Source organism: Trichophyton benhamiae (assembly GCF_000151125.1).
Source record: "Trichophyton benhamiae CBS 112371 chromosome Unknown contig01989.5, whole genome shotgun sequence".
NCBI lineage: Eukaryota > Fungi > Ascomycota > Eurotiomycetes > Onygenales > Arthrodermataceae > Trichophyton > Trichophyton benhamiae.
Genome location: NW_003315112.1, coordinates 1,510,975 through 1,523,123, shown reverse-complemented (window position 1 = coordinate 1,523,123; position 12,149 = coordinate 1,510,975). Strand labels below are relative to the sequence as shown.

At 47.2% G+C, this 12,149-nt stretch overlaps 5 protein-coding genes across 5 annotated transcripts; 2 read left to right on the top strand and 3 right to left on the bottom strand.

Moving 5' to 3' along the window:
* Positions 1 to 284: 284 nt before the first annotated feature.
* ARB_05236 (MFS alpha-glucoside transporter, putative) lies at positions 285 to 1,726 on the bottom strand (the record flags this gene model as incomplete). The annotated part of the gene is made up of 5 exons (XM_003016896.1): positions 285 to 419; positions 476 to 877; positions 933 to 970; positions 1,026 to 1,197; positions 1,265 to 1,726. 5 exons carry the CDS (start codon positions 1,724 to 1,726, stop codon positions 285 to 287), a joined length of 1,209 nt encoding a protein of 402 aa, XP_003016942.1.
* Positions 1,727 to 1,917: 191 nt separating this feature from the next.
* On the bottom strand, positions 1,918 to 2,214 carry ARB_05235 (uncharacterized protein; the record flags this gene model as incomplete). Its single annotated transcript, XM_003016895.1, has 1 exon — positions 1,918 to 2,214. One exon carries the CDS (start codon positions 2,212 to 2,214, stop codon positions 1,918 to 1,920), a length of 297 nt encoding a protein of 98 aa, XP_003016941.1.
* A 2,551-nt stretch (positions 2,215 to 4,765) lies between these two features.
* ARB_05234 (uncharacterized protein) lies at positions 4,766 to 5,998 on the top strand (the record flags this gene model as incomplete). The annotated part of the gene is made up of 2 exons (XM_003016894.1): positions 4,766 to 5,552; positions 5,640 to 5,998. The coding sequence occupies 2 exons, from the start codon at positions 4,766 to 4,768 to the stop codon at positions 5,996 to 5,998; spliced, it is 1,146 nt and encodes a 381-aa protein (XP_003016940.1).
* A 597-nt stretch (positions 5,999 to 6,595) lies between these two features.
* ARB_05233 (RNA polymerase II transcription factor SIII (Elongin) subunit A, putative) lies at positions 6,596 to 7,866 on the top strand (the record flags this gene model as incomplete). Its single annotated transcript, XM_003016893.1, has 2 exons — positions 6,596 to 6,781; positions 6,874 to 7,866. 2 exons carry the CDS (start codon positions 6,596 to 6,598, stop codon positions 7,864 to 7,866), a joined length of 1,179 nt encoding a protein of 392 aa, XP_003016939.1.
* Positions 7,867 to 8,480: 614 nt separating this feature from the next.
* ARB_05232 (centrin-binding protein Sfi1, putative) lies at positions 8,481 to 11,675 on the bottom strand (the record flags this gene model as incomplete). Its single annotated transcript, XM_003016892.1, has 1 exon — positions 8,481 to 11,675. One exon carries the CDS (start codon positions 11,673 to 11,675, stop codon positions 8,481 to 8,483), a length of 3,195 nt encoding a protein of 1,064 aa, XP_003016938.1.
* Between the last annotated feature and the right edge of the window lie 474 nt (positions 11,676 to 12,149).

Here is a 12,149-nt window from a genome sequence, read left to right as displayed (position 1 = left end):
TGTCTACCTCACTTCCCTTGTTTTTAGTTCCTTGATTTATACCCTATGCAAGCCGTCACTTGTATCTTTCTTTACACCTCAATTTTGTCAGCTTCTGTCAGCCTATGCGCGCCTGATCTCATGGGTCAGGCATTAGCAGAAGCATCTAATGTCTCTCTCTATCTTTACACCTAAGGCTCTTTTCTTTTGTTCGGCAATTTTGTTTTAACAATAGACACATCATTAGCATTAATAGCATTACATTATCATTAACCACGACCTGAATTTGTAGAACAGTCCGCAGCCTAATCAAACTTGTAGCCTTTGAACTTCCGGGTAGACACGCCTCTCTCAAACATGATGTCAAGCTCTTCATACGTCCTACCCTTTGTCTCTGGGACTCTGAAAAAAGTCCAGATGAAACATATCGTAGCAAGGCCCTGGAAGAGAATGTTTCAGTACCAGTATCCAATCCCGTAGATGAGCCGATACGTACCCCGAAGAAAAATCCAAGTTTCCCACGCCAGTTCGCTGCATCGGGGTTGATCATGTACGGAATCGCAACCGTCATGACGATACCAAGCATCGCTTGTACAGCAGTGGCCAGCGCAATGGTCTTCGACCGAACTTTTGTCGCTGAGCATTCGCACAGGATGACGAAACACACGGGTCCAACGGACAGACTATATGCAAAGTTCCAGACTACCATCATCGATGCCTGGGCCCAGATGACGTTGGGGCGTTTTTCGTAGTTTGGAACGCAGTCGAGGATGCCAATAACAAACTGGAGGACCGCGAGCATCGCTAGGCCATTGCGGTAGATGGTACGACGGCCAAAATATGCGAGCTCGAACCACGAGAGAACAGTGCCCAGAAATCCAACGCCGAGAAACCCGAGCTGTTACTTGTGAGAAAAAAGAAGGCTTGTTTCGAAAGAAAGAAATAGAACTTACCCCCATGTTGAAAGCATCATCGGTGCTAAGACCAGCAACTAGGCGGAAGTTAGCGAAGTGTTAGTATTCTGGGAGTGATGGGGAGTATCATACGGGTAAAGAAATAGTTTGAATAGCCAACAAGATATATCCCGCTGAGGACCTGGATTGCGTAAACTCCAACAGCAATCTCAGTGCGTCTGGCATTCACGCTTTTAAAACAGTCCAGAAGTGTAGTACCAGCTTCCATACGTTGCTCTAATCGGTCCGTTTCGACAATCATAGTCTGGGGTGAGGAAGAAAAGGAAACGATTTAGAAACAAGCTCATGGATTTTCCCAGATGACTACTTACAAGATCGGGTCTGACGTCGACTTTCGATGATGCAAGGCGACGTAGTGATTTCTCTGCATCTTCCATTCTCTCCTTTCTCACCAACCACCAGGGGCTCTCAGGGGCAAAGGGAACTGTGCACAGTATTATAGCTGGCCAAACCCACTGTAGAGCGAAGGGCAGACTATAAGCCCAGTGTGAATCCAGGTTGTGTGTGCCGGCAGAGATACCGTTGGCAAGGAACTGGCCGATAACAAAACAGAGGTTGACGTAGGATGTCAAGATACCGCGCAGTGCCACCGGACAGACCTCGGAGGCATACGTAGGCGCGATTACAGTATATGTGCCTAAGACCAGACCACCTAGTAATTGGCCGACAATAAGAACTTCGAGTGAACGGGCGAAGAACTGGATGAAAATAAAGCCAGCCGTCATCACCACACAAGCCTGCCAGAAAAAGAACAAGAAAGATGAGTTATCCATCCTCCGTTTAACGATGTGTGGAGGCCATACGTACAAGAAATGTCCGCTTTCTACCGAACCACTCCATGGGATAGCTGACAAGCAGGGCGCCAACAACCTGTCCGATGGGACTTCCCATGCTGCTCCACCACGTTAACACATTTTCATGTGCGTACTGTCTCATAGTTGTCCCGTCAACTCAGCGGCACTGCTCACCTCAAGCCTGACTGCCAGGCAGCGGATATATTCCACTTCCCCTCAAACTGGTATCCAAAATCTCGCTGAAATCTAGCCACGGGAAACATATTCCCTATCACCTGCGCGTCAAACCCGTTCATGATAACGCCCATGCAGAAGAGTAGTGACCAAGCAGTGGCTTTTGGGTATAGCTTGATTGCCTCGACAACGCCCATCTCATGTTCCTTCTGCGTTGCCAGCCGCACTTCAGCTTCCCGCTCCTCCTGGTTCAGCTTATGCAGGTCATCGTCGTCCGCCACCGGTAGTGCCATCGTGGACAGGGCTGCTAGTTTCAGTCACTGGGCAGCTATCGGCTGGATCTAGAGCTGGCTCCTGGCCTCACGTTGATTCTCTTTTTTCGCCGCTGTTTACCTGCGTTCACAGCGGGGAAGGTGTGCATCTATACACTACCAATATACGGGGTAACATGGGGTTTCGGCCCTCGACTCGTAGGAATACGAGAGGTGGTTATCTTATATATGTATCCAAGGCTCCGGGGTATCGTACACAGCGGTGCAGTTACGTAGACGCTGTAACTCTAGATAACAAGTTATTTCACTCGGCCTCCCCCCTTGTTTTCTTCGTTTCTTTGCCTCTTAATGATCGACTGGCTGCGTGTTTACTCTTGTGGTTGCTCTCTTGCAATCCAAATTGATGAGTAGGAGAGTACGGGCTACCTGATGTGGTTAGCGCCCGCCCATAATAAACTCCTTATTAATACAGTTCAGCTTTGAGCCGCAAGAATGATCATGTGACATAACGAGTCGGGTTACGTCATTTTTATTATGTAATTTCACCAAATTCAAAAGTTATCTACTTTTTGCAACAACAACAACAAAGCAAAACAAGACAGAATAAAACAAGGAGAGACGTTCGCGTTCGCGCTCTGCTAGGCCCAAAGAATAATGGTTTTCCCCATAAATGCCGCTCCTGGAAATTAAAAAGAAAGAAAAAGGCACATTGGGAGTGCCGGTTGTCGTGGCTTTTTGCCCGTGGTTGAGGAACCTGCAGAAAGTCAGTAGGATAGATAGCAGACAACGCCCAAATATCGAGGCACATACCCCATAAATCGTTAACGAGCTCCTTGTACTTCCTTTCCTTTCTCTGCATGAGTATTCACTGGAGTTGCTGGCCTTCTAATGCTCTCGGATGCTGATTGATGACGCACTTTTAATGGTATACCGTTTTTCGATTGTTCGTTTGATACATCCACTGTATCACAATTGTCGTCGTTCGCTCTTATGACTGAAGCATTGTCATTATGATTGGTCCCCTGATTGGTTTGAGATATTGTCCGGTCATCTCCAGGAGGGTCTGCTGTATTTGTCTGTTTCAGAGTCTTTTCTATATACTGGACTCTTTGCGTAAGTTTCTCCACCTCTCTCGCCAAGTTAAGTGGGTTGCGGTGTGTCGACCACCATATGGACCAGGTCCCTGCTGAACCGGCTCCGATTAGAATTGCCGTGGAGATTGATACCACTAATGTTGCTGTAATGAACATCGCGGAGCTATTGGCGTGGTGGTTACCCGTTCGTTTTGGTGGGACACCTCGTGAGCCCGTTGCAGTTTGGACAGCAAGTAGAGAGTTCGGGGGTATTCCTGGAGCAATACCAGAGTTATCCAGTAAGAAGAGATGCAGGATTACTTTCTAATTGTGGATTAGGTTGATACACTACATTGATATTGATGCTATTTATCTTCCACAGCTGATGTATTTGGAAGAGCCACAGCCACTCCTAGCTCAACTTTCTGTCATTTAGGAGAAGGTTCTGGCTGCAGTGAACTTCAACTCCAACATTATACCCCTATTCTACTGCTTTCCTCTATATTACACTGTTAGCCTGTACCTAAGACTGAGAGGTATCGGTTTCTCTTTGATTCATCATAGAGAAGTCTTTCTTGCAAGGTGCTTTCCTTCTTCGCAGTTATTCTGAAACCCCATTCAGTGGCGAAAGAGCACCAAGTTTTTGCGGTCTTTCAACTCTTGAAGAGCTTAGACATGAGCTTCTCCTTTCATCTGTTTCTTCCTTTATCCAGCCTGCAGTGCTCTATTGAATGGGACATCTCAATACGGTTCTTTTTCTAACTGCACAAATGGTCAAGGCATTATTTATTAATGTCGCTACTTTCCCTCAACGTCGTAGGGAGCTTTCATACCCTACAGTCTCTATCCTTTAGGCAGTCTATCGTCTCCATTATGTTTTCCATCGGTTTCTAGGTTTTTACTTCGACTACAGGGGTTTACCATCTAACCCGGATGACCATATGTCACAGTGAGGCCCTGAGCATCACATATTGCAGCCATCAGCTAAGCTATGCACCTGGACTAGGTTTAACTTCCCAGAACCTACTACGGTCATGGCGTATCCCATCTTCTTAATATCCCCCATCCCCTTTAGAGATAATGGCACCCCATTGTACTGCCTCGAGGATCGGGTGGCCGAGGATTAAACGTCACATGGAGGAAAGGAGGATATTTCCCACTCTTCCGATAGTTCATCATTATACCTCTTTGAATGGATTATTAGCCCAATGCCTAATATACCCAGTCGCCCTTTATACTATAGTTGAAGCCTCGCGCATGTTTATCGGGCATATCCAATATCCAACTATTCTAATATGTGCAATTGCAGTCCTCGTCGCATTATTTCAAACTACACTGAAAGGCATTACAATCACTCGACCCAGTCAACGAATCCTGCAAGCTCCACTGCTTCCAGTCGAGATTATTTAAAGGACACTGGATAGCCCTCAACATGAAGGCTCATAAGCTACTCTACATAATTCATTCCAAAGCTACACTATTCGAAGCCTTTAACCAAGATGGACCCAGCATCCAAACACTCATGGAACCTGTTCCAGCATATTCGCCAGCTGCTCGCTGCTCCCGAAAAGCACACTCACGACTGGAGCGAGGCAGAACGTCATAATTTCCAATATAGCCCCCTCTACAGATTGCCGGCCGAACTGCTCGGGATCATTCACGAATATTTGCCTCCTAACAACTCATTCGCATTATCACTCACCTGTGCTCGGTTCTACTTCTCTACCATCCTTGCAGGGGCCCAACGCGAGCTGAAATCAACCAAAATGGGCCAGTTCATTGTCATGTGCATGCTCGAAGGAGTCGGACAGATAAAGGAGTATTGCTGCCGGGGTTGCCTCACCACGCACCCTTCCTCTCACTTCTCCAAGGATGAACTGGAAAAGCGCCACGCAGAGCGCTATTGTTTACGAACCAAGAAGGTTATGGCATTTGGAGCATTTGGGTCAGACCCCAAGAGCTTTAACGAGGTACTGGAGATGAGGAGGACACAGGAATTGGAGGAAAACATCGATATTCTGCAACAGGGCTCCTTCTGGAACCTCTTTTCCTCCCCCAAAACATCAGTAGTGACCGGCATACGGCTGTTCCCTCGAGGCAAAAAGGTTTCCGTGGAACGGTTCGCAGAACTATGCCAGAAATTAAACTACCCAGTCTGCCCCCATATGACGACGGCCGACAAAAGAATTGTGGACCTCTACGTTCCTGATTTTTTTTGCGCTGGCAAATCAAACATACCTGATCCCTTCGGTCATCATTTTGAGCTAAATGGACTCGGCGTCAAATGTAAGGTTTGTAACACAATCGTGATACTGGATGAGTCAATCTCGCGTGGGAGACCAGCCGCGTGTGCCATAATCTTCATACGGCCAGTTGGGAGGCTCATCTCTCCTCTGGATCCCGCCTGGCTGGCGTCAGCTTCTTCCAAAGGCGCGCTACTAAGTCAAGAACGAGAAGACCAGGTTTATGAGGCGGCTAATTCATTCTACCATGCAACCCAGGCTCCGATCGCGGGCACAGCCATAGAGAGTAATATCGACTGTATCCCTCTCTCACTCCCTAAATCTTCGTTGATGACGAGGCTTGGTGTAACCATCTGGTCTGCTGTAAGCTCATGTATTCCAGAAAGGCATCACCGGCGGAAGTCAAGCCACCTTCACCGGGTCGCTATTACGGACCATCTGTATATGCTAACCCCTCAGTTCCAATGGGAGCGTGAAGGGAGGGATTAGCATCCTGCTTTACTTTGCAGTTCTCGTTCTTACTCGCACTTGTTGTTCCTTTCGTTTTGTCTCTTGTTCTTACTTTTTATGTGGAGCTTACATAAGGTACCTAATTATGGACTCCCGTCTATTTTTAGCTTAAGGTCAATTTGTTTATCCGCTCCGCGTATTACCTAAGGCTGCCCGGGCGCTGACGTAATTTTTGCACGTGATTGATATTAAATGGATGGATTGGTTATTTAAACCTCACAACATCAATGATAACCATTTGAAGCTATGCAATATTGAGGAGCAGCGCCGGCGTTGTCTTATTCACTTCTTTCGTCAGTATATGAGGGGAGCACAGGTTCGACGAGGCAAATATTTACCCTGTCTCATACTATAACTAGCTAGACAGAAACCCCTACACGATCTCTTGACTTCCGCTTACATTCTTCAATTCTATTACAAAAGCCTTAGCTGATGCATTTTTCTTGTCTCGCCATTCTGTCTTAATTTTGTGTGTTCTGTTCCCTCCTTCTCCAGTATATATATGGTCCGTCTGGGCCTTCTGATCATATGGCTTCTTCGTCGAACCAAAATATAGGGGCTTCGCCTCTCCTCCTGATGGCCCGCCGGATGTGTGTCAAGGTAGTTAGGGGTGAGTATAGCATACATACCTTTATGATTTGTATCCTCTCACTTTCCAGCTTCCAACTAACAGTAAATAAACTAGAAATAACAGATGTTGGCTTGGCCCGTTATGAAATTATCCGCCCTATCCTTCAGAAGATTGAGAATCCCCAGCAACTCGTAAGTGCAGCCCTAGAGGCACGTCTTTAACTAAACCCATGCCAAATCTCACTTTATTAACTTATACCTTCCTCGTTACTTTACTTGGTTAGTATGAACTTGAGCAAAGATCTCCACATCTTCTAGAGCACGATGCTGAACTCTGGATTGAATTTATCAAGCGTGACATATACTTCTGGGAGACTCTGGATCTAACTGAACCCCCTGAGAGTTGGTATCAGTTTTATACATCTCTTAGGGAGCAAGCTGCCAAGAAAGTTGACGAGGATGCAGAGCGCATGAAACGTGCGTTACAAGGCCTTGACAAGGAGAAGCTAAAGCACACTCCCAAACTGGTTGATGTAAAGCAAATGAGACTCCCCCGAGAAAAGCCTACTACTGTTCAGCGGCATGCTCACCATGACCGCATGATGGGCGGTATCTCCCCTATTTTCGCATTAGGCACGAAGAGCAGTGACCCCAGTAACGGTAAGCCGTGGGAGGATCGACCGCAATGGAGACTTGTCCCGCCCAAGCTGTCTTCTAGATCCAACTCTGGTGCTTCTTCTGGAGCCAGGAAGTCTGCATTACCGGCGGCCGTCAAGCGGAATAACAGGCTGTCTACGCCAACCCACAAACTCAATACTATGGCCTCCCGTATCATCAAAGCTCCCAAGTCTTTTATTGAGGATCACCAAAAGAATTCAAGCCCCATCAACCGGTCTACCCGGCCCCCTATTCGCAGCAATGTCACCACAGTGCCATTTCCGAAGCCTGCTGCGATCCCGCAGAAGCCACCTAGGGGTCACGACTCAACTCCAGACCATACACCTACCGATACATCTATACATATGTCTGAAAAGCTTCAAACGTCACGTTCCGTTAGAAGCTCTGACCCTAAATTCAAGCCTACACTGGCTAGTGCCCGAACGAGCTCAGATATTACTCCTGGTCCGACTGGACCTAATGTGAACCGTGGAAATCCTACAATCCCCCCGCATGATGCCTCGTCTAGCAGACCAGAATTAGGAAAGAAGAGACAGGGCAATCACACCTCGTCTAGATCCACATTAAGCAATAAGCAGAAAAGACTGAAAGTTTCGTGAACGCAACGAGAAGCCGACTATTATAACGCAAGATGAACGATTCAACGATACTAATATTTCAAACTATCTAATACTCCGTTCTCTTGGCATTACTCCTCGGCTCTCTGCGAGTCTTTTCAGTTCGATTGTGATGAGATACTCATCAAATTTTTATTACACCTTTGTTCTAGCACTTCCCCCCCCCCGAAATACCCATAATTCCTTGGAAGCAACACACCATGCCCGATATGAGCTGGCTATATCTCATACAACGCAACCTAGCTGGCTCTGATTGCAACTCTGGCTTTGCCTTTTTGTGCTACGCTTTGGCCGAATCATAGGAACTGGACCCGTATTTTCACCCGTTCTTTTCACTGCAGGGATATTATTCCCGCGCGTTTATTTATCCACATTGGCTTTATTTGGGTTTCGAGGGTGTGACCATTTGGGATGACAATTTGTGAATAAGGTGTATGGAGAGGCTATGGAAATATACTGGCAGGCTTGAGATGGGTAATTTAAATACTACTACGGTGGGCGCTCATTGGGCTGGTTCGTTAAGTTATGTATTTCTGTTGTTTCTGTTTTCCTTCTTATGCTCTTCGTAAATATGTTACATGTTCGCCTTATTCTCTTCACGTTAGCTCCCTTCCAGTTGATCTGCCTTCAGTAGGCGATTCTGGTTCTTCATCAATAGCAAATCGTACATTGGTGCTCGTTGCACCACGTTTAAACGCACTTCTCCTCGTTGAATATATAGGCTGTAGCCTGGGCTCGCTTGCGGCCCACAGCTTGCTAGGAAATGATGTTGGTAATGGGGTTGCTGGAGTTGTAGACATCTGAACCAAAGCCCTTGCTCTGGCGGCCCGCTTCGAGGGGCTGTTCAGATAACCTGGTGTTGACATAGGGGTGTGAGATGTAAAATCCGGTTGTCGTATTGGTGGCTCTTCTCGTTCTCTGGGATGATCTCTCCTTGGCCATCCATGCGGGTCGTTAACTTGAATACTATGGCCATTTTTGGATGGAGTTTCTATTGGAAAAGAGTCAAAGTCCTTTGAAATTCTAGCTTTCTCGCGCCAGTGATGAATCATATTCCGGTAGTGCTTTCGAGTATTGCGACCATACAGTGCATCTGCAGTTTCTAGTCGTGTTTTAACTTCAAATATCCGAAGGCTTAACTTTCGAATTTGAGCAAGGGCAATACCGGAGACATGGATCTCTAGAAACCGGGTCGCTTTCTCATCAAGCATTTGGTAGGACCGTTGCATCCCTGCCCAGTGTGTTAAGTTATTGTAAACCAACTGTCGGTTATAGTATAGCTGTGCATCCGCAAGGTGTTGCGCTCGTTGTGTGGCCTTTTCCGACCAGAGGTGGAACATGTTAGTTCCGATTGCAATGAGCTTTTCCCCATACATCTCCGTTGATCGCTGATGTATTTCACGAACAGTAGCGCAGCGAGACCGCCAGGCGGAAATAACAGCAGTGGCTAGATTCATTTTCACTTTGCGCCGAATGGCTGCATATGCTTCCAACCGTCGTCTCTTGGACGATTCTGCTGCTGCACTCCGCCACTGCTTCAGCGTTTTCGTAGTCAAGAAAAAATACTCCGATTTCTTTGCCCAGGTATCGAGAGTTGCCAAATGCTCGCTGCGTGCTTTCCAGTTTTGAAGCACCTCTTGCTGGACGGGAGGAGCATAAAATGCTCGGCTTACCAGTTCACGTTGCTTTTGGATATCGAGACGTTGTTTCCAGTAGCTAAAGGTGGCTTGCGCCAATTTTCGTTTTCTATCAGTTCGAAATCTGGCTTCTTTGACAAGGAGCTCGTTGTACAGGCTCCGAGAATTTTCCATCAACGTCTTGAGGTAGCTGGCTTTTAGGCGTTGTTGGTGAATTCGGTCTAGTAGGCGCAACCTCCCTATAAGGATCCATTTATATAATGACTGCAAGACAATTCGCTCCTCTGTGCGCGAAGACAAGGCCTGACAGCGAAGATGGTCATTCCAGGTTGTCCAACAGTTACGCATAACACGAAGTCTGTCAGCGTCCCGCGCTCTTCTCTCCATGCGTGTCTGTTGAGACCAGTCCTCCAGACATGAGCGCACTAACCTAGTGTTTAGTAGGCTAGTCAATTCTGCAAAAGGCCGCCTGTACTTTTGCTTGACTGACCATTCTGTTAGATAGTTTGATGTGACATGGTATTTCCAATGGTTATTCGCGCTCTTCTCAGCAGAGGAAACTTCACGATATTTCTGAGCAAGAGTTTGAAATGTAATTTTCAGAGAATTAAGAGAACGATTGGAGTCGATTGCAAGATCACGTTCCCTTTGAGTTCGGAGGGCACGCAACCAAGCAATAAAAGACCGTTGTTTCAAGCGCTCCTTATTCCACCGCGGTGCTAGCCTGTCACAGAAAGACCAAAACCAGTGTGAATACCCGTATCTCTTAAGGCTTCTCTGGCGAAATTCCTCTGCCTGAGAATCTAGCGGGGCAATTTGTTGGTGGCGGGCACTCCAGAGTTTCAATGGTTTTCTCAGCATAAAGCGCTGGGCTTTGAGTTCATTGACGGCTGTTATTTCGCGCCATGCGTTAAAATATTTGATGCAGAGCAGATGGCGGCGGGCAGCCTCGGTTCTATGAACTTCCTCAGAGGCAACCTGTGACCAGTGGGTAAACGCTTTCGTGAGCAGGTATATGTCTCGAGCGCGAGCAGCTCGCTCCTCGAGATTATTGAAAAACTTCTCGTTCTGTGCCGCTTCTCTCTCAGCTTCTGCGACTTCACGTTTGTCTTGCAATGCAGCCTTCCACAAGTCCAGGACCTGAACAACCAAAGTTTTGCTATCATAATATATGGCTCTCTGCTCCATGGCCTGAACTAACTCTCGCTTCCGCTTCGCTGATTTAGACCAGCTTGACAACATTAGCCGGAGAGCATTTCTTCGTCTGTACATATCAAAAACCGAGGCATCACGTATACGCTGTGTATTTGATGGTTGATAAAATAGTTCCGGTGGTACCTGAGGAGGTTCTGGTGTCTCATCAGATGCAATGGAAAGTGCATTTTCACTATATTGGTGCTCCAAAATTTTGTTCGAATTCATTCTGTGAGCACTGCCGAATTCTTGGGTACTAGAATTCTCTGAGCTCTCTGAAGAGAGTGAGTTTGCGCCACCGTCTGAATCCTGAGAAGCTATGCCGTTGACATCACGACCTACAGCATCTCCCAATCCTTCATGTTGAGGAGAACGGTCCGACTTGTAAGGATATAATCGTTTGATTTCTGCATCAAAGTCTAAGGATCTGATTGTCCCATCCTCCAGTCTGGACATAGAAGATCTGGAGTTTGGCCGGTTGGCAAAGCGCTGTTCAAAGTCATGGGTTGTGTCGTAAACCGAATCGAATGAGGCGCGACGCCTATCCTCAGCTCTCTGTGGGAGAATCCCATTTGGTCTCTGTTGTAGAATGCGTGCACTGTCTTCTCTAGAACGCGACGCAACGCCGTTCGTCGGCAAAGGCTCATTCGATTCTGCATCCTCGCCGTATTCTAGTCGGATACCGAGCGACGCTAGGAGCGACTCAAACCGTTCAGAGATGGTACCGTTTCGCTCAGCCCCAAGTTGGAACAAGAAAGGCAGATATGTCTGGTCGCTTTCCACTGGAATGCCATGCTCAGACAGTACAGCATCGTAGGCCGAGAAGATAACGCGAAATGGAAGAATGTCAGCGTCCGGGTGCTGTTCCGCGCGTGTCACAATTTCGTGGAGAAGCTCGACGTCTGTAGTATTATAGCTCTGAATCAGTTCCAACTCTCCAGCAGCGAGCAGGAAGCCCATCAGACTGACCTTGGTCCGACAGAACCAGCTGTTCCGGTGAGGTGACTGCCCGGTCCTTAGGATCTGAAGGCATTTGAAGATTTAATTATGGTTATACCGCGATCTACGCCGTTGTCGCGAATTGCGCAGCGACGTCATTTCGAGACTGACAGAAGTAAAGGCACGCCCCAGGCCGCATAGTCTTGCCAGGACGAAGAATAACGCTATCCAAAAACAAACCACGCGGGCGCGGGCGGATAAAATCCTCGTCGTCTTGTCGTCGCGCCGTCTCGCTGACGCTGTTCTTGTTGTCTCGCCGTAACTAACTACGTAGCTAGCTAACTATTATGCGACTTTTTTTTTTTTTTCGCTGGTGGCTGGCGACGGTTGGGCATTATGTAAGCAGATATAGCTACTTCTCTAGTTTCAACGCTGGATATAAATTTTGTTCTTTTGGTGCAAATTGACAAATGACGATTGATTTTTGTGATTTTG